Source organism: Anguilla rostrata, chromosome 9 (genome assembly GCF_018555375.3).
Source record: "Anguilla rostrata isolate EN2019 chromosome 9, ASM1855537v3, whole genome shotgun sequence".
Taxonomy (NCBI): Eukaryota; Metazoa; Chordata; class Actinopteri; order Anguilliformes; family Anguillidae; genus Anguilla; species Anguilla rostrata.
Genome location: NC_057941.1, coordinates 51,468,563 through 51,493,637, shown reverse-complemented (window position 1 = coordinate 51,493,637; position 25,075 = coordinate 51,468,563). Strand labels below are relative to the sequence as shown.

General features: G+C 43.8%; 1 protein-coding gene across 3 annotated transcripts; it reads left to right on the top strand.

Moving 5' to 3' along the window:
* Positions 1 to 42: 42 nt before the first annotated feature.
* slco2b1 (solute carrier organic anion transporter family, member 2B1) lies at positions 43 to 24,865 on the top strand. Of its 3 annotated transcripts, XR_010332609.1 has the most exons (17): positions 43 to 176; positions 2,009 to 2,106; positions 4,624 to 4,761; positions 5,091 to 5,250; positions 5,675 to 5,881; positions 6,570 to 6,662; positions 8,019 to 8,152; positions 10,159 to 10,264; positions 10,987 to 11,151; positions 11,551 to 11,740; positions 13,485 to 13,638; positions 16,995 to 17,167; positions 18,247 to 18,311; positions 19,141 to 19,261; positions 20,415 to 20,587; positions 23,329 to 24,540; positions 24,608 to 24,865. XR_010332609.1 is itself a non-coding variant. In XM_064352774.1 (16 exons), the coding sequence occupies exons 2-15, from the start codon at positions 2,041 to 2,043 to the stop codon at positions 20,584 to 20,586; spliced, it is 1,944 nt and encodes a 647-aa protein (XP_064208844.1). In that variant the 5' UTR covers positions 43 to 176; positions 2,009 to 2,040; the 3' UTR covers position 20,587; positions 23,384 to 24,865. The 3 variants fall into 3 exon arrangements, 2 of the variants coding, with proteins under 2 accessions (XP_064208844.1, XP_064208843.1); XM_064352774.1 differs by having other exon boundaries at positions 23,384 to 24,865; XM_064352773.1 differs by having other exon boundaries at positions 23,329 to 24,865.
* Positions 24,866 to 25,075: the final 210 nt, after the last annotated feature.

The following is a 25,075-nucleotide window of genomic DNA, read 5'->3' as shown; positions in this document are numbered from 1 at the left end:
TTCCATGCCAAATGAGGAAGGCACTCTCTGAGTCTGTGATTGCGTTAGGTTAAAAAATCCGCCCCTTTAAAACACAAAAAAACAAAAAGAGCTCCTGGTTTCAAATTTTTCAGTCGGTGCGGGACATGGTGAGGGAAAACCTTGGAGTGAAAACACATTCTGTCCTGCGACAAGACGTAAGTCTCCAAAACTTCTTCTTCACTCTGACTTGCCTGTTTAAATTTGCCTGTGAAACACACAGGGGTTGCTAATAGTCGCGGGGGCTGGCACACACATGTGCATGTGCATAGTTTCCCCTGTGTGTGTGTGTGTGTGTGTGTGTGTGTGTCAGACCTTTTGCCATTGCTTGGTTTTGTTGCATTTGTTGCAGATATATGGACCTTTCTTTTTTTTTTTAGGTGTTGAAATGCATTTGAATGCAAACTGATTCACGGTCTAGTACTTTGCACTAGGCAGACGATTTAATTTTAATTGTGTCACTGTTAGATGAAAGTCCACACAACCACCCATATAAAAAGAATACTGTTGTATTCATATCTAAGAAAGCAATTTCGGCAACGGTTTTTTAAAATCCATTCTTTAATGTTATGGACAGCTGGTTCCATTAATTTACGAGTATTTAAATATGTTTTAAACTACTGTCTTTTCTAACCTTACCAGAGCTCTCAGTTCTTGTTTAGACAAACAAGAACTGTGGGGGGGCGGGGGTCGTATTTTGTTTAGACATACAGATCCTGTCACGGTTGCATGCTGATCAGAGGATAGATCTGTGATTGCACTATGGCATCCAGGGTGGTTGATTAAATCTCAAGCCAGTATGAAGTCTGGGAATACTGAGTTCATCAGCCGCCATCTTTCTTATCTGTTGATTTTTATCTTATTTGTGGATTTGGGGAAATTATGTTAGCAGAATTTAATGTCTTGCCGTCTGTCTTTTTTATGACATTGGCATTCACAACGCTGGAAAAATGAGTGCAGTCTCTCTCTCATGGTTTGCCATGTTTTCTCTTTCTCTTTCTCTCACTTTCTCTCTCTCTCTCTCTCTCTCTATTACTGGTTGGCAATCCACCAGGAACAGTGATTACAATGTTTTATGTTTTAATCTACTTCCTGTCATGTGTAGTATTTTGACCATCTGGCTATTTCTGTGTGTGGGAGAAGGAAAGGGTTGGCACAAGGCAGCATCTTCAATCCTAATAATGAGACTGTAGGCTGAAAATTCTGCTTAGACGCAGTGATCTAGTCTATGCTTCTAAAAGTGTAAGGGTTATTGAATTGTTTGAGCAAACAAAATTGGTACACTGGTGACCTGAGGATTGCAGAGTTCTTCAGAAGCAGCATAGTGTCTTTATTTGTTCAGTAATGGAGAATTAATTTAGAAGCAATTATGCGGCTGGCTGTAGTCAGCAGTGGCAAAGAGCAAATAGATAGCAGACGGTGCGACTCATTCATGCACGAGAACAGGGATTTAACAGGATGAGCCACCCAGCAGCCTGGAACACAATGGTGATCGCTAAGTCTGGAGTCCGTTAAGAGTAAACAGTTGATTGAATCGGGCTTGTGTGACGAAAAGATAAGCTGTGTGAAATCAAACTGACGTTACGGTTCTATGCGTGTCAGGTGAGCAACGTGTTTTTTGTAAGACTTGTTTGAACACGACTGAAGCCGTGTGATACTTGAGCAAAACAGTGGCTGGGGGGGTGGGGGCCGGGGGGTGGGGGGTAGGAAGTGGGTGAGCTTGTGCCAGTCATGCATTTTTTCTGGGACAAGAGGGATGATCTACTGTTTTTTTATGGGTTAAAGCGAGTTTGATGCAATTTCTTTTTCTATACAAAATTAATTTTGTATGAAAAAAAATGAAAAAAACAAGTCAGTTTGTGTTATCACTACTGGCGTCTCTAGCTCTGATAATGAAAGTGTGGCATTTCTCAGTTACAAACCAGACGTCCAAAGGTTAGCAAATAAAGTGAAGTGGCTAACCGTACAACTGATCCTCCACCACCTCCAGTCTCCGGAAGAAACACAAGGACCAAGGTCATCATGACGGCTTCCAATCATCGCCAGCTGGCTCCGGCTCGGTGCAGGAGCCCCTTTAACAACATCAAGGTATGTTGCCGTGGTAACCCTGATTACACTGCAGTGCAGTGAGTAGGAAGCACACCCCATTCATTTGTATATCTGAAATACATTCTCACATGGAGTGTAGCACAGTGGGTAAGGAACTGGGCTTGTAACCGAAAGGTTGTAGGTTCGATTCCTGGGTAGGACACTGCCGTTGTACCCTTGAGCAAGGTACTTAACTGAAATTGCTTCAGTATGTATCCAGCTGTATAATTGGATATAATGCTATGTAAAAGTTGTGTAAGTCATGCTGGATAAGAGCATCTGCTAAATGCCTGTGATGTAATGTAACATAACATTTGAATGACCACATTGACTACAGAAGACTTTCTAAGCAGAACTACAGAGGCTACGCCGCAAGATATAAACCATTAGTTAACTGCGAAACAGAGTGGCCTGGTAACAATTTGCTAAAAAGTACCTAAAAGAGCCTTCAGATTTCGGAAAAAAAGATCTTGTGGGCTGATGAGACCAAGTCTCACTTGTATCAGATGGCAAGAGCAAAATGGGGAGGCAAAAAGTATCAGTTCAAGCACTCCCCCTCATTTGTGAAGCATGGTGGTGGGGGTGTTATCATTTTGGAAGGTACATTATGCAGTAACAAATTTTAGCACGAAATTGAGCAATCTTCCTGCTGCACGGGCTGCTGGTTGTTTTCTTTTTTTCTTTTTTATCAATATGTTCCTGGAATGATCTGTGCTAGCTGAGGTCATATTACTGTGTGTGTGTGTGTGTGTGTGTGTGTGCGTGTGTGTTTCTGTATGGCATGTGTGTATGGTGTGTGTGTGTATGCGCGTTCGTGTGAGAGTGGTAGGCACGGTTCTGTATGCTACTGTATGCTACTGTATGTGTGTATGGTGTGTGTGTGTGTGTGTGTGTGTGAGAGAGTGTGTGTGTTGGTGGGCCTGCCTGAAATGTCTGTCTACACAAGCTGGAATGTTAACTTCCAGAGAACTCGAGCTTCCTGGTTAATATCCCATATCCACCTATTGTCTTACTTCTGGCTGCAAACACTCATAAACCAGGCTGTGGAGCTCCATCCATAGACACTTGCTATGTGACAAAGTCTGTAATATCATCCATTTAAAGCGTAAACGATGACACTAACTCAAGTCTTATGATCTGCAGAGTCTTTGTCATGGACAGCAATCTCTCATCGAATACCAGCTGTGGTCACATGCTAAGGCACACAACCAAAAGCAATTAAACAAATAAAAATCGCATACGCAAAAATCTCACTCTTCGATGCACACTATTTGTTGATTGTACCAACTGGATATTCACCTTTAAACATTTATTTTTCTTCAGCAGTAATCTTTCTGTTCAGTGGAACAACTGCTCTTGAACTTGGATGACTCTTAGTACGTTCAGAGTTAACCAGAATTATATTCCTTAAGGCGGCTTTATATGCATGCAGTGTGTAGATTGCAAGCATGTCGTTGAGTTCCACCTTAAGATTATGGCCACAGTCACACATCTCTCTGTTGATGAGTAAGAAAGCAATATCTCGGGTTGGGAAAGCAATCAGCAAACCTATCATAAAACACACAATAAGTCTAATAAAGCCGTATGTACACAGCTATAGCAGTTAAGAATTCCCGATCAGAACAAAACAAACGTTTCTCTTCCTCATTTTTATTTTTGAGGTAATTCCCCTGGCTTTCAGTTTTTCCCCGATCGTTCGATAAACACTGTAATCACGGACTGTACCGTCAATTTGTTTAATAATTCACCTTGCCCGTCTTACATTTATAATTTGCTGGCGTCCATTTCTGTCCAATTATTTCCTCTATCCCCTCCCTTGGTGGCCATTTTGTTCGGTGCTAATTCAATCTATCCCTCATACCACAGATGTTTTACGTGACTGTTACTGTTGAAACTGCTGACACAAAGCAGCTCACGCAGACAGCTGACAGGTGATGGAATGTTTACGTGGCTTGTTACCATGGCGTTGTACCGGGCCAAGTCTGGCTTTGTCCCGACGCGGGCCAGAACCGGGTCATTTTAGTCCACCTTTTTCCCAGCATAACATTTTTACACAGAGATCGATATCGGTATCGATATCGATATGCCCTGCGTAAAGATGGCTTAGGTTAGGCATTGGCAACACTTACTATTGATATGGTGCCTAAAGTATTCACTAAACACACACATATGGGTCTTTAAGAACACCCAAAAATTGGTGCATAACAAATGAACCGGCACGTACAAGTCGGTATGTCAGATAAAGGTCCTCATTGTGAAAGACCTCACACTGCGGCATATACAGGAAGTCATTTGCCAGGAAGTGGCAAATCCTGGAGGGCTGCAGTGTCTGCAATATTAACTCCAGTCCTGAGGACAACAGTGACTGCAGGTTCAACCCCAGTCCTGAGGACTACAGTCACTGCCACACACATCTTTGATGTGGTTTTTTACATGCACTAATTGTTCATGACATCTGAGCTTTTGTATGTGTGTGTGTGTGTGTGTGCATGTTTTTTATTTTATTTTATTTTTCAGTTTTTTGTCTTCTGCCACGGCCTTCTCCAGCTGGGTCACCTTCTGTTGTCTGGCTACCTCAAGAGCTCCGTCTCCACTATCGAGAGGAGATATGGCTTCTCCAGCCGGACCTCAGGCCTTCTAGTGGCCTTCAACGAGGTAGGCACACTTAAGATTAACTGTTTGATGTTGACACATACGTAAGAAATAAACTGACATATTTTTCATATATATATATATATATATATATATGCATTTTGAAAGATTGACCTTGTAAGGTGTAAGATCACAAATATGTGATTAGGATGCTCCTAACTGAACATTCTAATGCTGATGTCACAATCACTACTGGAACACTGACTTAGAATTCTAAGAAACACTTCAAAAGATCTACTGTCCATCGGAACGAGGGCTAAATACCAGGATGTCTGGATGAAACCCTCGGGCCAATGGCGTGGGGGTGTGGTCTGACTCTCGTACCTGTGCAGGTGGGGAACACGGTGCTGATCGTGTTTGTCAGCTTCTTGGGGAGCCGGGTGCACCGCCCTAGGTTCATCGGCGCCGGCGGGATTATCGCCGGTCTGGCGGGCCTCCTGCTGGCCCTGCCGCACTTCCTCAGCGGGCCCTACAAGTACAGCAACATAGACAGTGAGCGACCTCACCATCGCCCTCACAATACCCCTGTGAAGACTGCAGTCTATAGGAAGGCAGGGCTTGGTGTCTTTTACACATCCTAACACATCCTAATCCTTACACATTCAAAGTAGGGCTGTGAAAGATGGAATTGTTTTCAACCAACTGCACATGCTACTGGGTGGGGTTTGACATTAACCATCAACATCCAAGCCCACCACATCCTGCATCCTGTAGTCAGATATACTTGCTGTGAGAGCACATATTTTAGTACAGTTGGGGGATAAGGGGGAGGGAGGGAGGGGGGGGATCTACATGTTTAAAACTTATTTACTTCCATTTCCACAGTTTGCCTGTTCACATTTATCACAGACTTATTCCAAAGCGGTGCGGTTCTGCCTTCGTCTAAACTGTAAATTACGATTGAAAATGGCTGCAGATACTACAGAACTTTGCCTCATCGGAAGCAGCCCTCACAAGGAACCCCAAAACTGCACGCAGAGGGAAGGCCAGGACCACCAGGCGGTATTGCCCATCATGCTCCTGGGCCAGCTCCTGCTGGGCATTGGCTGCGTACCCATACAACCCTTCGGCATCTCCTACATAGACGACTACGCCGGCAAGAACAACTCCCCATTGTATCTCGGTAAGGGGTCAATATCGCAATGAATCCTTTGATATCAACGTACACTATATGACCAAAAGTATCTGGACACCCCTTGGTTGGGGGCTGTTTTTCATGGTTTGGGCCAGGCCCCTTAGTTCCAGTGAAGGCAAATCTTAATTCTACAGCATACAATCACATTCCAGATGTTAACAATTTGGGGAAGGCCATTATAATTAATGTTATTTCTGAATCTGGAATAATTCATTTTCTATACTGGGCGAACATAATAATTTATTAGTAATGTAGACAGCATAATGAATCAGATTTGTACAGGGTGCAATCCTGGCAAAAAAAAAAGTACAGTATTTGAAATACTTTAGTTATTTATATCCTGTCAAAATTGAATTGCTCCCTATGTTTGTATATACTTTTCAACTAACCCAAAATGTACAATCGCACAAAATAAGAATTTAGTTGTAAATTTTGGTGAAAATAAATAATTTCTCTTAAAATTGTCCAGTGATCTGCAGGGTGTTTTTACAAGCGTTGCACTACTCAAATATATTTTTCATTCCTTTATCCAGAAAGCAGACGTTTTTCACACATTGTCTCCATAAGGGTGATTTGAAGGGGAAAATTAAAACCAGTCATCTGCGTGGCGTCCCCAAGTCACGGAGGCCAACCGGTTTTAATTTACTGTTTTTAATAATATACTGGCTTCTTGCAGGCATAGTCTTAGCCATAACGACGGCGGGTCCTGCAGCCGGGTTCATTCTGGGGTCCCTGATGCAACGTCTCTACGTGGACATCGACAAGCCTGGTGAGTGCCATTTCCCTCCCTTTTGACAGTTCAAGGGGAATTACAGTTTAAAACGCACATGGGCTTATTTTATTTATAATTTTCTTCTAATGAATGTGTCGCCCGTCATTTCTCGATTGGTTATTTCGTTTTGTTAATATTTTTTACGATGTTTTGTTGCTTGCCTTTGCAAATTCAGGAAGTAGACCTAGGCAGCATATCATTGCGCAACTTCAACGCTGTGCTTTTTTTCGAAGAAGAAGAAAAAACTGGAAACCGTACTACTATGTGGACTTGCGCTAAAACAAATATAGGTCCTTGTTTATAACGTTAGACATTTAAAACGAAATAACTAATCGAAAAATGAAGGTCGACACATTCATTTGAAGGACAATATAAACAAAATAAGCCCATATATTTGTTTGAAAGTGCAATTCCCCTTAAAGTGTTGGGCCGTCTTGTTTAAAATATTGCACCTGAATGGGACTGTTTGGCATCAAAATTGGACTGTTCCCTAAGCTGAACTGGGTCCGGTTTCAGAATGCAGCACTGCTGTCGGCAAAGAGAAAAATGTCTTTTCTATTCAATTGATACGCGATACACTTGACCCTAATTCCCATCACGTGCATATTCTCTGGCAGGCAAAAAAACGGTAAATAAACAGCTGCATGATGTGCAGAACGATGTGGCAAAATCAGGCACTGTCTCTCACTTTGAATTCAACCATAAGAGTGTCTGTATCAGTATATTCATCATTAATAGAAAAAGTGTTCACTACAGCAGGAACAGCAATGCTGGAAGAGTATTCGCATGTTTCACAGCAAGTCTGCAGTGTGCCATCGCAGTGCATTATGGGATGCTGATTCAGAAGCTTAAATAATAGCACTGGCCACGCTCGCTAGTCTTAGAGAATAGCAATAGTTTGACCAGCATGGACTTGCTGGCAGGTTTTTTTGCTTTTGTTTAAGTTTACGGTCCCTGGTTCTGCAGCTTTTTTTTGCTTTTGTCCAAAAAGGGCAATGAAACCTGAAAATGAACTCCTGGTGCCTCATCTTTGAGAAATGCAGGTCCGAGAATACTAGGAAAAAAGCAATAAAGAGGAAAGATCGATTTTCGAAATCTACTCTTTGCTCCGTTGCTTGATTTCGTTGCGAACACTGCACATGTGCAACTTTCTTATGGACCTTGTATTTGTTGATTAATTCATTTGCATCAAGGGTTTAAGGGCTACATGTCAGATATTTTTTGTCTGCGAATGATGACGGGTTAGGGTTATGGTTATTAACTTGCTTTAATTCATTTAATAAATTTAAGGGTTTCATAGCTACATGTCAAATTATTTCAATTGGTTGGGGACACGCCCTGTTTCCTCCACAGGTACGGTGGCGAGGTTGACCAATAATGATCCCCGCTGGGTGGGTGCCTGGTGGCTGGGCTTCCTCGTTGCCGCTGGCTTCCTCTTCCTGGTCTCCATACCCTACTTGTTCTTCCCTCGCGAGATGCCGAAGGAGGTAGGACAAGTCGATTAGATAGCTGCCTAGCTAGCTTGACAGATGGTCAGCAAATTGCCTGGCTGTTTAGCTTGTCAGGTAGTTAGCTAGTCGCTTACTCCCAATAATCGGGGTGTTGGTGTGCATGTACATGCAGCCATTCATATCAAGTCTTGCATAAAGAGACAGAGGACCTACACAACTGACTAAATGCAAAAATTCATTAAACATAATTTACACAACAAAAAAAAAACACGGACACCTTGCAGTTTTAAAGTTTACAGTGCAATGCAGACTTGGTTTGACCAGTCAGTGTGGTTTCCGCTGGTCCCACACAAATGACAGGGTAATGTGAACGCTTCCCTGCAGATTCAGAGACACGTTTACGGGTAATGTAAACATGCGCCATCTGAGGGGCCCTCAGTTTACAGTGCCTCCAACACAGATGGGAGACCCGCATGCGAAGATACGCGGTTTTGAAAATCCGTCATGGAAGAGCAGTCTGCAAAACGACAGCAAGCGTGCTGCAGCTAGTTTTTATTATGCTTTTATTATGTTTGCGTTTGTAAAAAACAAAAAACAAAAAGCCAAACATTTTAAGACAAGCGTAGCTGGCACCTTTCTAGAAATTGCGCAACACGAAATGCACTTGATACGTCTCATTCATCTCCCCGAAGTTCAACTGTCAGTTCTGTGGGAACACAAGGCCTGTCTCTAGCCTGTGGCAAATAAATACCACAGGGTTGCCCAATCCTAATCCTGGGGCTCTCTCACTCCAGCCCTGAGGAAGCACACCCCTTTTAAACAGCTAGGGATCACGTTGAGCTGCTAATCGAGTACAGTCACAAACACAAGAACCGACAAGAACGGATATTAAGAAACGCCCGTCGTGTTCCCGTGATGAGAACGGACTGAATTGTCCCATCATGCATTGCAGGATGGCGGACAAGACTGGACAAGCTTACGGCCAAACATGTTCAGTTCCCTCATTTCAATGAACGTAACTGAAATCTTTCTAAGAATGAAAACGAGGAAGGAAATATGTTATAATAGCTCACTGTGATAGAATTCAATAAAATTTCATAAGAATAGAATGGAATGGAATGACATAATTTAATTACCCTTTATTATTTCTCATGAGTTGCTCCTGGAATCAAATGCTTTCAGTGACTCAGAAAAGATGTGACTATAATATAAGTCATATAAGTAAGTTCGGTGTGTGTCAGTCCGTACATTTAAAACATTTTTGCTCTGTTCAGTAATAGTTCATGCATGAAAGGGTTAAAAAGTCCAGGGCTTACAGAGTTTTATACTCGAGAGGAAAATGTGTAAACTTTGTGAATTTGGTGTCTATCAGTCCATCATCAAAAAGATATGGAAGGAGTGAAATTATAGCAAGCCACAACAAGCCGTATAGCCATCATTTATCCACAGTCTTATTTTCATAACTGCTGTCTTTGGAGTGAAATGGTTAAAGAGTTGTAGACTGGAGCTCAGAATGTGTCTGGTGACCGTCGGTGCATTAAATAGAGATGGGGTGAGAAGCTGTGGCAAGTCAAAAAAGCTAATTTTACATAAACTTACTTCCCTCTTATTTGTGTATGTCATCTACTTCTTAACATTTAAGTTATAGCGAAACAAAGAACTGAGGAACAATCATTCATGTATTTTTTTTCTTCTCTACGATAGATTCATTCAGGTCATCATGCTCGTTAAGACATCTCAAAATGAAATGATGCTTTAGTCGTTTATGTCCGATGTGCAGATGCGACGTGTGATAGGCCACCGCAGGGAAGCACGGGGAGGTTAACCAGCCGTTTCTGTAAAATGAATGAAGCGGACAGAGATCATGTGTTTCGCAAACAATAAGCAGGTTGTTGAGCGAAAACGTGTTCGGGTGGATGGGAGTGGAGCTTGGGCAGGGTTTGGGAAAAAAAACAGAACAAAAAGCACAGCACCAGCCTGTAATTAAGTGCTCAGAGCAAAGCCAGAATTTGTGATGATGCCCTCCGATTTAATCTTCAAAGGAAAGCGCGGCGACCGAGCTGGAGCCGGAAGTGGAGTGCAAGGTCAAAGAGGAAGTGCCGAAATCTGACCCCCTGATGGACCTCTCGCTCGGCCAGTTCCTCAGAAGTGAGTGCGATCGTCCGCAAGGGCAGGAGTTCAAGAACCACAGAGGGCCATCATTTTTCATACAGGTTTTTTTAATTTAAGTTGTCAAACTGGGTAATAAATCTACACAGTCTCACGGATGCATGCTTTCAGTTTTCGTAGAGCGCAACGCACCGGTGTCCATTATTGCCCAACCGGTAGTTCTTTCCAGATTGCCATTGTGCAATTTGGCGGATGCTTTTGCCCAGAGAAAGTGAAACGGTACGCATGTTTTTAATGCGCTAACACGCAGTGGTAATGTGACACCGGGAAAAGAAAACAGTCACTAAGTCGCGGTTTCTGGAACCCATACGGTCTCACCTCTTGGGCACTGTATCTCTACACAGGTGTTGTTTTCACAGGTATGCTGTTTGCTTTCATTTCAGTAGGCCTGACCTGTGACTCAGTGCTTGCCTATATTGAAAATTTGACCTACTTTCCTAACACAACACAACATATTTTTCTTGCGTGAAACTGATTTAATACTATTGCAACTGTTATACTCAAAATTGTATTTGAATTACTTGCTCTTTACAGCACTTATCAGAAAAGCATTGTGCTCCATAAATTCTCTTTATACAATTATATATTCAAAAAAGAGCAGTTGCTTTTGTAAAATTATATGTTTATTTTTTCTTAACACCAAGCTTACGTTGGATTATAAATTATTAATTTTTCAATGTATTTATTAATTTTTTAAACAGGTTTTCCTAAAATAGTACTGAGGACTCTGAAGAACCCGATCTTCCTTCTGGTTGTTTTGGCACAAGTTAACCTAGCTGCCGTGGCTGCGGGTGTGGCAACCTTCATGGCGAAGTTCATCGAGAAGCAGTTCACAAAGACGACGTCCTTTTCAAGCATCATCATAGGTGGGTGATCTCAGAAAAAACGAAGGCACAAACATTTCTTTAGTATAAATATTTTTTAAGAGCCTGCATTGGCCAAGGAAGTTATTTTTAGAAGCATGTCGGACCCACGTGTTTTGGCTCACGGGCCTTCATCAGGGCGCGACGAAGATGAGCATCCTCGCTATGGTCGTTGGTAAGATCCTGAAGTTACACAAATGTGCACTCTGCTTGTTATGCGCTTCTGCTTTTGCGGTGGAAACCGAAGGCGTGAACGCGAATGTAAGAAGGAATGTCGCGCAGAGCGAAAGTGAAACGGCGTTCAGTCACGCACAGCTGCCGAGAATGACCGCTCCAGTCCTCCCCCCCTTAACACCCCCCCCCCCCCATCCCTCTCCCACCCCCCCCCCCCCCCCCTCCTAGGGGGCGTGAACATTCCGGCGGCGACTCTGGGAGTCCTGCTGGGAGGGGCGGTGACGAAGAGGATGCGCCTGTCCGTCAAGGGCATGGGCCGGATGTGCGCCGTCACCATCGTCCTCGGCATCCTCTTCGCAGTTCCCCTCCTCTTCCTCGGCTGTCCCTCGCAGAGCATAGCGGGGATTTACCCCTCCAGGTGAGCCTCGAATTTAAAAATCTCACCCCCCCACCTATTGTGCATGTTGTTCTTGCCAGCAAATCTCTTAGTCATTTCATCAAAGTTGATATTGAGAAATGAAATAGCTGGGAAATAATGACCAATGTTGAAAACATTTTGACAGAGTTCAAATACATAATAAAAATGCTTCTTATCTCAGATACATGTGAGAATAATTCAGTTGTGGCAAAGTGTTCCCCTTTCACAAGAGCTTATCACCCTCCCTATCTGCAGTACGGGGCTAAAAACAAACATAAAAAAAAAAAAATTAAACCGGTATATCGTATCTTTAGTGTGACACGTATCTGTCGTGCATTATGCACATTTGCATTGTCGTGCATTTGCATTGCGTGTCCTTAAAAAGTGATCTTGGCTTACGACAGCGTTCCACACAAAAAATAATCGAACATTCGAGCGATACGTCGGAACGGTGGAATGCAGCGATAGCTGTGTACGGTGAATGGTATCGCTCGTGTACGGGAATCCTTTAGTGGAATGGCGCGGTCGAATGCGCGTCGCTCGTCTGGTGCATTACATGCAGCAGTGTTGCCATTGTGTACGGGGAATGCGCGATGCCGTAAGTGAATGCCGAGTGTGTACGTGTCCAGTTGTACAACAGTGTCTCATGCTTATCGACCCGACGTGTCCGCACCTCACTACGACGACCAACGTAATGCGAACATTTTGTTGGGCGATCGCCGCGATCGCACGCTCGACGGTAATGCGCCGGGCGTGGAATGGAGCATCCTCGACGTAGCGAGTCGCTGTAACTATGGGGAGGAAGTAACGATGGAATGAATGGGTTCGGTACGTTCTCTGGTGAACATCGCTCGAGACTGAATCCTCTGTCGCAACCTCTTTGTGGCATTTCCTGTGTCGATATAGCGCGTGGGCTGCTCTCCTCTTAAGGATTAAACAGCGCAATCTGTTTCCATTTTAGTAGTTTAACAGGGAACAGAGATTGTCACAGTTAAGAGAGCTGGCCGGGTGGTAGGCGTCTAAGATTTCCCAGTGTTTCAGCACCCCCCCCCCCCCCCCCCCGCCGCCCGCCGCATTCTCCTACTCACCCACCAACTCCATTTTCGGTTATATCCCCCCCCCCACCACCCCCGGGGCTTCATTAAGCATACATCATTCATTAAGCATTTCACTATAAAAAAAATAAAATAAAATAAAATAAACATGTGTGATTGGATTTCTTCGCAAAGTGTGCCAACAATCGTCTCAGGAACAGACCGACCTGATTACCTCTTGCGTCTTGCGTAACTCTTTGGTTCAGTAAACTTGCTGAGGGAGTCACTGAACCATGTATCTTCTTGCCGACGTTTGATATTGTTTTAGCCCTGGGGGGAGATTCTCACGGGCAAATTAAATACTGGTATTTCTGCGTTCGGTTCAAATCATGCACAAAGCACAGCAACAATTAACCATTTGCAAAAACTAGGCAAATCTCTTGCAAAATGCATTCATGCGTTGGTCACGGTCAAAAGGAGGGGCTTATCAGAAGAAGCTTATCATAACAATACTCAAGTTAGCGGCCATCTTTCAATGGGCGTATGCCGTTAATACCTGGGACGAGCTGGAGGCGGTGATGTTGGCACGTCCGATGCCCCGCATTTGAGTAGCGAAGGGGCCAGGGGTGAGCGTTTTGGCCTGAATCAGCCACCTTTCGTCTCAGCCTGGAAAGTTGACTTCCTGGTTCTGGTTCCTTCCTGGTTCACAGGCAGCAAGGACCCCTGAAGTGCAGCCAGAATTGTGCCTGCGAGTTGGAAACCTTCGATCCCGTGTGCGGCTCGAACGGGGTGGAGTACAGGTCACCGTGCAACGCCGGGTGCACCGTAAAAATCGTGGATTTCAGCAAGACGGTTAAAGTTGTGGTGAGTGAATTTTCTCATTAAGTACCTTGCTCAAGGGTACAGCAGCAAGCTGGGAATCAAACTAGCAACCTCTGAGGTAAACAACTACTGTAACCCCCAAACCCCACCCCCCCAACCGCCATTTGGAGGACAATGCTATTTTCATACAGTGATGATACCAACTATTATGCCAAAGTAATTACATATTTGTAGAAGTGGTTATTACATGTTTGTAGAAGTGGTTATTTATTATTTCTAGAGGTAGATATCTCAGTGCGTTTCTCTGGGGAGGCACTAGGGGATGGTACTGTACAGTACTTATAAATACAATACAGAATTAATGAGTTGAGTTTTTTTTGCACTTTTAAGAGTTTGCCTTTCTGAAAGTCGACTTGCCATAATCAATAAATAAATTTTAATGCAAAAAGCAGGATTACTTATACAGGCACTGAATGTTTACTTAAAGGCCACAGGTTCGATTTCCAGGTAGAGCACAATGTAACCTGTGGCACCTGTGGCATTCCGCAGTTCACCTGTCTACTCCTGCTCTCTTCTGTACCAGGTGACTCGTTCTTTAAACTCACTTTTTGTCTGACTCATAGTGCAGGAACTGACTCATTGCACATTTCCTCAAAATACCTGTTCTGTGTGATTAATCTGTGGTCTGTGTAATAATCTTGTGTGTGTGACCTGTTTTTTCGCCCTTTGTAATCAGAACAGAGGTACACTGTGTGAACTGGAATTAATGTGTTCATGGCTATGGATAACTGCTACACAATGAGTATTGTACCTTATCGAACCTCTGTTTTGTAGTTCCCATGACCTTTGGTATACACCTTATTGTACGTCGCTTTGGATAAAGACAAATAAATGTAATGTAATGCATTCAAGATAAGAGTACCACACCTACAAATCATTCACTCATTCATTTGTACACACACATAAAATTGGACTGAGATTAAAGTCAAAGTTAAGTACATACAATTAAATCCAGGGCAGTATTTTTTCTTTATTACTGGCACAAGCTAATGTTTTGGCTGTTGTACGACTTTTCCATGGGACCGTATAAAACTCGCTGTTATTTTTTAAAATGAATTTCAATATTTATAATCTCTTTCCATCGTTTGAAGAAACCGTGGTCAAGGTTTTATGCCAAATTGTGTTGGTTTCGACGCTAAAGTTGTCTTTCTTTCGTTCAATGCGGTCGTTGCTGTGCAACTGGAATTTTTTTATCATCAGGACCTTAGCATTACACCCTGTACCCTTTTTATACATGATAATGTTTTTTGTATCACAATTTAGAAATTGTGTCCGATTTTTCTTCTCACTTTTGTGCTCAGATCTGGAATAACATCCTCGTGCTTGTTCAAACAAACACCTCCCTTAAATCCTTCCTAACCGCAAACTTGACGTCGGAGAAGCAGACTTGTCAACACAGGTCTAGATAATACCTTTCTCTTTCACTTTCCCTCCCTCCCTCACTCACTCTCTTTCTTTTTGCTCTCATTCGCTATTTCAATACATATGAACCGCTTCTGTCTTTCTTTTTTATGTATTTTTCCCCCCCTTTATCTTCCCATCACATGCCCATGGGAGGGTCCGAATAGTAGGACAGTTTTTTTTTCTGGTTTTCACTGGTGTTCTACTTAGAGAGGCAGGCTTTTAAACAAACCGACTAAAAGCAAATCTTCTCCTTTCCCCCTCACGGGTTCCAGTCAAAGAAACACTCAACTAAAATAAGAAAGACACTAAAATAAACAAAAACCGCAGCAAAAAAATTTCAGCCACGTTGTCCTGGTTTGCCTCCCTCTCTCTCCCCCCCCCCTCTGTCTCACGCTCCCTCCCCCTCTCTCTCCCTCTCTCCCTCTCTCTCCCTCTCTCTCTCTCTCCCTCGGTGCAGGGATCCCTGGTATCAGAGGCCTACTGTGTTAGAGGAATAAAAAAGCAAAGCTCTTGACCCCTGGGGCTGATTGATTAATGCACCCCAGGTGTGTGTGCCAGGCGGAAGGCTTAGCTGCAGATTACTCCGATCTCCACCGCCGGATAGAGCCCTGACACACACACACACACACACACACACACACACACACACACACACACACGCACACACATGCACACACACACACACACACGCCCCCCCAGTTTGGAATGCCCAGTGCCCAGTCCCGTCCACACTGACGCTCTCCTCCACTGTCAGTTTCGGGAGAGCGCTGGCAGGGGTTCAGAACCGGCTTGCACAGGCCTGAGTCAGAACAGAGCACTTTTTTTCCTCCCCCTAAATTGAATAAATGTTTATATAGATAAATGAATTGAAATTAAACATTGCGTTGGCTTTCCCCGGTCCCCTACGCTAGCGTTGCGGTTGCCGGCAAGATCCCCACGCTAACCATTACATTGCTGCTTGACCCAGAATGCCTCTGTGATCTCGATCAGATGTGTAGCCCAGGCTCGCTGTGTGCTCTTTCCTCTCTGCTGAGTCCATCGCTCTTCAGGCTCCCCCCTGTAACCGAATATCTTTGGGAGATGGACGCCCCGCAGCAGCCCCCCCCCCCTTCCCCAGTGGAACACACTGGGACTTGGTGACCATGAGCACTTTCAATATCACTCTCAAAACATTTATTTTTCAAGCATCTGTTAAGGGCTCGTCTTACAGTAACTTTTCTTTTTGGTTTTTATTCGGTCCATCTATAAGCATAAGCATGGTGAATGCACTTTGACAGATTTTATGCATTTTAATATGTTCCTCACTTCTACTTCTTCTCCTCCTCCTCACTGCTACTTCTCGGCTGACCACGACTTCCACTCACGAGTCTGCTTATGCCCATGGCTGGAAAACTGCCACATGTAAAGCGCTGGGTTTGCGGTTTACTTCCTTTGCGGAAACGAAACCGCTCGACACGCGCGGCAAGTGCAGCGACACAATGTGTGCTGCTGTGGGGCGGCACGGTGGTGCAGTGGGTGGCACTGTCGCCTTGCATGTCCCCCCCCCCCCCGTGTCTGTCCGCGTGGGTTTCCTCCGGGCACTCCGGTCTCCTCCCACAGTCCAAAGGCATGCTGGTCAGGCTCACATGAGTGATTGAGTGAGTGAGTGAGTGAGTGAGTGAATGAGTGAGTGAATGGTGTGTGTGTGCCCGGCGATAGATTAGCGGCCTGTCCAGGAATGTGTCCCTGCCTCTCGCCCAATCCACGCTGGGATAGGCTCCAGCACCCCAAGTGACCTTGCCCAGGATAAGCGGATGTGGATAATGGATGGATGGATGGATGTGCTGGTGTGCCGAGGTGCCTTGTAGTCCCTGGTCTCTGGTCTCGGTTCCCTGGTCCCTGGTCTCGGATGGTTACGTGATGCCCGCTGCGTGTCCTCCGTCTCCCCCCTGCAGAATTACACGGACTGCAGCTGCGTACGCGGGCCGGACGGGTCTCCGGGACACGCCGTTCACGGCATGTGCGGCAGCCGCTGCTCCCACCTCTTCATCCCCTTCATCATCATGTCCACCCTCACCTGCTTCGTCCTGCCCATCTTCCAGACCCCGTCCTTCATGATGATCCTCAGGTACGTCCGTCTTAGTCTACGGCAGCATGGCGTCCCCCAAAATCTGTCCTGCACCCTCAAAATCCACCCTGTCTTTCACGATGATCTTGAGGTATCTCCACCATCATAGTCTACACGAGCAGGACGCCCTAAAATTTGTCCTGCACCCCCAAACCCCTTACCCCCCTACCCCTTCTTTCATGGTGATCCTGAGCGTCATTTGTCTTGGTCTGTGCCAGCAGGACTCCCCAAAATCAAATTAAATATTAAATATTAAATGAAATATTTGCATGTGAAAACATGTTTTTTAACACATGTAGTTTTTGAAATATTTTTTTCATAAGGGTATCCTGGGGAGTTTGCAGGAGCATTTAAACTTTACCTCTCTCTATGGAGCAGTGTGCTTTTAAAGTTCACCATGTAAAACATGTCAAAGCAGGTTGGAGCATGTTCAACAGATACAGAGACACGAGGGGTCGGTGGGTGGGTGGGGGTGGGGTGGGGGTGGGGGGGTGGATGAATGCATTGTCATGGAAACAGGCCTTCAAGTGTTTTGAGGCAGCAAGTGTCATTCTACATTTTACATTATTCACATGTACATACTTTCAAGTGCCATTAATAAAATAAAAAATAATAAAATAAAATAAATAAATAAATAAATATAAAAACTTTCAAACAACATATTGCACGACTTTAAAACAGCATTGCACAGCTTTAAAGCAACATATTGCACAACCCGTCCATACTAACAAAGTCCCTTTGGGGACTATGGCCTCTATGGCTCATACTATGTCCTTACTGTTTAAGATATTAATAGAAGAAGGCACAAATGAGTTTTTAAAACGATTGAGTCACCACTTGGGAGTTACAAGTAAGTGGACAAAAAAGGAATTTAATTTAATAAAGCCTCTCCTCTCCTCTCCTCTCCTCTCCTCTCCTCTCCTCTCCTCTCCTCTTCTCTTCTCCTCCTGTCCTCTCCTCTCCTCTCCTCTCCTCTCCCCTCCTCTCCCCTCCCCTCCTCTCACCTCCCCTCTCCTCTCGCTTCTCCTCTCCTCTCCTCTCCTCTCCTCTCCTCTCCTCTCCTCTCCTCCCCTCTCCAGGACAGTGAAGCCTGAGGATAAGTCTTTTGCTGTTGGGGTGCAGTTCATGCTATTCAGAGTGTTGGGTGAGTAAGAAAAAACAAAACCGAAAGATCCCCCTCCTCCTCCTCCTCCTCTTCCTCATGCATCAGGAAACACTAATCACCAGTTTGTTTTAAACCTAACCCCCTTGCTTAGGAGCCACTGGTCCAGAATGAGCCAATCACACCCCCGCACACACATGTGAAATCTAAGCCATGGGATCATTAAAAGCTGCTTGTGTAGCGCTGATAAGAGTTCTGGAAGAAGGATTGTTATGAGCAGTCATTCCCAAACGTGCTGACCACCCACTTACAGCCTCACAGCCTCCTTATGAAAGTGTGTATTCTCATACGCTGAAACCACTCCTCAAACGGTTGTGAACTGCATTAAATTATGGGTCATCACCCCCCCAGTCTTGCCAAAGCAAAGAGCTCAGCATTCTCGAAGGATATTGCTCCACATTCTTGGAATGACAACAGCAAAGACTCTTGTGAAACCAGCTGTGAAGTTTAATCACCAACACATCATTGCTGCGGTTATCTGAACAATAATGCTTTCATAATGATTCTATTTAATTACTCATTACGTTTTTATTACTTTAACGATCAGTTACAGTAAATTGTACTAGGCTACAGTTGCAATATTGGTATTCAGTGGAGCTATGATTTGGACATTTGCAAAATGGCTGTAATCAGCACTGTACGCATGCATCACACGTATCATTAAGCGTGACTTGGTTTCAGAGAGTGGCAGCGTACTGTATTGTTTTTCAAAATATTCACAGTCTGTATTTTCCACAAAAAGTGATGGTTGGAGTCCACAGCGCTGTTGTTTTTTTAATTTTTTTAACAAGCGGCCATTTTGTTTCCTAAGCCTTTCTGCCAGCTCCGGTCATATACGGAAGTGCCATCGACTCGGCGTGCATCCTATGGGGGAAGAAGTGCAAAAGCAAGACTTCCTGTCTTTACTACGACCTGGACATGTTCCGACAGAGGTAACATAGTCCTGTTTCCATTATTACTGAGCGCAGAATCCACTTTTTGTTTATGCTCTCCCTGTCCGGGTAACATCGTTGTCATCATCCTCATCATTGAACTTCAGGCGTCATCGTCATTGGTGTGATGATGTGTGAGGTTCTGTGTGATTGGCCTCATTTGCAGTGGTATGGAGGTTAGAGCAGTGAACTTAGCTTCAGGGCTCTAGGTCTGACTCAATGGTCACTCCTTCCTTTAAAAAAAAATCTTGTTGTTGTTGTTGTCATTTCTCTCATAGCTTTGGAGTTCCCACTTTTTGTTCACAAGCCATGGTTCTTCGCCGCAGTCACCTCTCTTAATACGGGAGAGCCCAGACGAGCTTCCGCTAGTCTCCTCAACATGCTCTACTGTCGGCTGCAGCTTCCTTATCCGCCATAGTCCGGCAGCTAAGTTCCATACAGCCACTGAGCTGGACGGATGTTTCACGTGCAGCCTGTGCGGGCAGACTGTGGACACCCCGACTGACCAGAGGGGGCAGTAGAGCTTAATGAAACACAGAAACGCCATACAAGGAGGCTAGCCGCCACAGTCAGCACTGGCACTGCCAGGACGTAATACCAGACCGTGGTGGGTGCAAAATAGGCCTGTAGGGTATGAAATAGTCACTGGCTCTTCTGTAGTATTATCTGGCCTGTAGTGTGGGGAAATAGTCACGTTCTCTCCTGTAGTACTGTGTGCCCTGTAGTGTGGGAAATAGTCACTGACTCTCCTGTAGTACTGTAAGGCCTGTAGGGTGTAAAATAGTCACTTGCTCTCCTGTAATACAGTGTGGCCTGAAGTGTGGAAAATAGTCACTGACTCTCCTGTAGTACTGTGTGGCCTGTAGGGTATAAAATAGTTATGATCTCTCCTGTAGTACTGTGTGGCCTGTAGGGTGGGGAAATAGTCACTTGCTCTCCTGTAGTACTGTGTGGTCTGTAGGGTGCAAAATAGTCACTGACTTTCCTGTTGTACTGTGTGGCCTACAGGGTGTAACATAGTCACTGACACTCCTGTAGTAGGCATGTTAATGTGTTATCCTCATGTCAGCAAACAAAAGAGAAAAAAACAAACCTGTTTAAACCTGCCTCACATTCCTCCCTCACACACCTCCCTCACGCTCCTCCCTCTCAGGTTCCTGGGCCTTCTGGCACTTTTCCTGTGTGGCGGGTTTTCCTGCATACTGCTGGCCTACCTGGTCCTCCGACGGCATCTCGCGAGGCAGCAGACTGAGCGGGAGAAAGGGGAAGACGCCAACGCGAACACTTCCAAACTTCTGCTGAGTGAAAGGAAGGGCAGTCCATAAGGTGTGCCAAGATTATTATTATTATTATTATTGACATGTACAGTATATATGATGAAGCTATATATGATTAAAGGTTTCATTTAAATAAGTAAAAAATATTAATTAATTAATTAATTAATTAATAATAGTCAACAATAATAATTATAATAATAATAATAGTTATGTCACCCGCTGCCAATGTGAAGACGCTTCCCATCAGCTGAGGCTGAGAGGGGAAAAGCAATGAGCCAGTTTAACTGGAATACTAAGAGGAAGCCAAGTTTGGGGATTTTTCTACTACATTGAAGAGCCCCCTGTTTTGTGTGAGCCAAGTATATCATTGGGAAATGGGGGGGGGGTGCACAAGGAGACAATCTTCCACAAACATTGAAAGGTTCCTTTTTCCATTATCATTGGCATTCTGGGACACTGGAGGACTCTGGACGAGTGGTTCTGGATGAAAATAGTGGGGTGCACCTCTTTACCTCAGAAAGAGTCAGGTGACTGGAGTGCAAAAAAAAAAAAAAAAAAAAGAAGATGAAAAAATAAAGCTGTTTTTCAGCCAATCCCTGATTGATTGTTTCAGCGTTCAGACTCACGCCCTTAATAAACCATCAGAGTCTGAAGGGCGAAAATCTGAGTGTCTTCTTTCATTAAGCTCATATAGGCGTGCCTTCACTAATCACATACCATGTTAGCTGTATTACCGCACATAGCCATTTCCTTCAACTTAAAGGGGAATTGCATTTTCAAACACATATGGGCTTATTTTGTTTATATTGTCCTTCTAATGAATGTGTCGACCTTCATTTTTCGATTAGTTATTTTGTTTTAAATGTCTAATGTTAGAAACAAGGACCAATTTTTTTTTTAGCGCAAGTCCACATAGTAGTATGATTACCGGTTTTTTCTTCTTCTTGAAAGAAAAGCACAGCGTTGAAGTTGCGCAATGATATGCTGCCTAGGTCTACTTCCTGAATTTGTAAAGGTAAGCAACAAAACATCGTAAAAAATATAAACAAAATGAAATAACTAATCAAAAAATGAAGGTAGACACATATGTGTTTTAAAGTGTAATTCCCTTTTAATGTAACAGGCACGCTTCCTTTTATGTTTGCCACAGTTTGATGTCAAACAATTGTTGTTATTCAGTTTGAGTACAGCGAGGTGATTGTTTTTTTTTATATCGCAGATATATCCATTTGTATTGACGCGCACAGCATGAGTGAATGTCTGGACGAAAATAGCCTAAACTTTTGTATTGTATTGTTTGAAAATGTGAAGCACGGCATGATGTACTATTGTTTTACTGTTTCAAAACCTCCTGTGTGTGAGTCTTATATTTGTCCCTTGCCTGTAAACTACAATAAGAACACAACTCTGAACGCAGGCATCCAAATATGTAACACTTTCACTGTAAAATGCATGTGTGTATGTATTATGTGCAGCTTTTTTTCCCTGGCCAGACATGTGAAAAGCATTGAATCTGTGAACTTAGCGTCCACTAGATGTATCGTTCAGTGTCGTTCTCACACTTAGCTCATTCTTTGTCAAACGCTTCTCGTTCTTTGGGCTTGTAGTCGCTTCCAAAGATGTGAACTATCGAGGCCCCCTGTGCTTATTCTGCACGACCAAACAAAGTCTGGATTTCGTCATCATTTGCCCTTAACTTTAACGCACAAGCAAGTTTGAACATTCATTACACCCCCCCCCCCTCCCCCCCTACTTCCTTAAGTGCAACTTGTAACTTCCTTACAAGTTTAAGCAGTTCTCAAAAATAACTCATCAGAGTGCTGGTGAACCCAAAAAAAGAAGAAAAAAAAAAAGAAAGAATTAAAAAAATAAACTCTTGAAATAAAAGTTAAGGACAGGTGCTTACTGATTCCAGGCCCAAAAGCTGCTTGATAACTACAGCCCAACAGACAACTTGTCTACTGAGGTGAATTCCTGATCACACATTGACTTCTATATTCTATATTCTATAAAATGTTTTATCTTTTTTTGTGTAAAAACAATTACATTAGCTTTTATATTTGTTAATTTGTCTCCTAACAGTTACGTATTAAGCTGTCAATGCTACAGGGGCTAATCCATGCCATTTGGTGTTTGTTAAGCTTTGAGGAACACGATCCAATGTTTATCTAAGGCAAATAACGTTATTTTCATAATTACGTTATTCAACCGCCTATCGCGGGACTAGCGGTATAAATTTTAAATGGAATGGCGGCAGAACATTTCATAACAAATTTCATATGTAAGAAGAATTTTACCAAGTGAACCCCCCCCCCCAACCCCCCCCACGCTCGACAGAATCCAACAGCACCTCTCCCCCTCCCCCCTCGACAGAATCCAACAGCGCACCCAAACTCCCACACACCACACCCCCCTTCCCGCCTTCGGCTCGAACAGATTTGTTTAGGGCCACCAAATTCCTAGGGCCGGCCCTGCATCATGAACTTCCTGGCAGCTGTTCAGCTGCTTTTAACATCAACATCTTGCTTTAAAAATCATTTGAACATCTTTGTTGAATGACTATGCTAAAATAACGCCACTGTGTACAGAGTCTGTTGGTCAGACCATTTCAGCATTTCTGTCCTGTTCTGGGTGGGGGTGGCAGCATTCCCTGGTGCATTTATAGGTCTAAAGAGCTAGGAGGCAGAAGTCATTTAGGTGTTGAGACAGGTGTGTTTGCCTTTTCACAGACAATAATAAAACTTGTCCAGCTTTTTAATTGTTGCTGTTTTTCTGAATATTTTTTTCCAGAATGTTGCTTTTTCTGTACTTCCTTCCATCCATCCATCCATCCATCCCTTATCAGGAGGTGCTGGAGCCTATCCTAACATGCATTGGGCGAGAGGCAGTAATACACCCTGATTTTCCAGTCCATCGCAGGGCACACACACCATTCACTCATGCACTCATACCTAGGGGCAATTAGCCTAACCTGCATGTCCTTGGACTGTGGGAGAAAACCGGAATACCTGGAGGAAACCCACGGAGGGGAGAACATGCAAACTCCACACAGAAAGGCCCCATGCTAGGATTCAAACCCAGGCCCTTTTTCTCTACAACTTCTTAAATACAAATTCTGTAAATTTCAGTTTTTTTTTTTTTGACAGCTCAACGTAACCGTGACAACTGATGGAGAATGTAGATTCACAAACACTGACTTTGACTCATTTCCCTAAACCTTTAACGAATAAATGCAAGTGCTGATTTTTTTTTCCTTTCGCACAATCAGTTTTTCATATTTATCACTGCCGAACTCACTAGCCTGAGTTTGTGAAGAACAAAGAACAAACGCTTGCTTTTGTTTTTAAGTCAAATGTTGGAACACATGTTAATTGACTGCAGAACACAGAACTGAATACAATAGAATACCTTGTGTATTAATGCACCTGTGGCAAACACGCCTGCCACAGGCCACCGAAGTGGCTTTCCTTGGGGCCCTCCAGCACAGAGACACAGGAAGATGATGTTCCAACAGTCCAGATTTATTTTACGAGGGTTTGGCAAGATGGTACAGCCAAATGAGCAGATCTTAAACCCTGTCATGACAGAGAGCTTCCCTGTGTGGGTGGGGATGGCAGATTTAACCTGTGCGCAGTGATTACCTCACTACGCACAGGTGCAGCCACTCCTGTTCCTGGGTCCAATTAGCCTGGCCAATTATCTAATTCTTAACCAATTATCCAATTGGCCAGGTCTAATTAGCTTGACCCAGGGCAGGTGTGGCAGCTTAAACCAGCCATCCCCACACCACAGCACCGCTTTAACTTGTTAATCTTTGAAACACCCTATTTTCCACATCTTACTGTAGAACAGTGCTGCCCAATTCTGTTCCTGTGAATCTTGTAGATTTTCATTTCAATGCTAATTTGGCACACCTGATTGTACTAATTAGTAACTGAACAAGATCTCTCGCTGTTAAATGAGGCATGCTTTGTTAGAGTTGAAGTGAAAACCTACAGGATGGTAGATCTCCAGGAATAGGACTGGGCAGCCCTGCTGTAGAACACCTAACAGACAGAGGTTCAGAAAGTGAAAGTCCTCCCCAGTATTCTGTTCCAATCACCTGAATTTGCTAATTGGCATAATTGTTAAGCCTGGAGGTAGTGAAATCAGCTGGCTGAGCTCACGGGTGGAAGAAACACATACCAAAACTTTTACTTTCTGACCCCTGGACTTTCCATTTCTGCAACAGTTTTATTGAAAATGGGTTGCATTACAGAAGGACTGAACAGAAACTAAAAAGCTCAAGCTCGTAATGTGGACTGAATTAAACCTTCCCCAAGCTATAGCCTTTGTGTGGGTCCTCTCATTTTTCTTTTTACAAAAGGGGGGGGAGCGACCAGTCATTGTACTAAAAATAAAAAAAAAGTACATTTTGGTAAATGTCGTCACAGTCTTCACTGAACGTGCCAATGAGATCCTGGCCAGCAAAATTCACCTCCTCCTGCCAGTGAACTCCCAGCTCAAGCACACATCTGCTAAAGAGTAAAACACTTTG

What these genes read in the sequence shown, in the direction of transcription:
- slco2b1 (XM_064352774.1), top strand. Translation starts at nt 2,041, where the DNA reads ATGACGGCTTCCAATCATCGCCAGCTGGCTCCGGCTCGGTGCAGGAGC. An exon ending in CAAGTACAGCAACATAGACA is followed by an intron (nt 5,251 to 5,674) that starts GTGAGCGACCTC and finishes AAATGGCTGCAG; the next exon opens with ATACTACAGAACTTTGCCTC. An exon ending in CGTGGACATCGACAAGCCTG is followed by an intron (nt 6,663 to 8,018) that starts GTGAGTGCCATT and finishes TTTCCTCCACAG; the next exon opens with GTACGGTGGCGAGGTTGACC.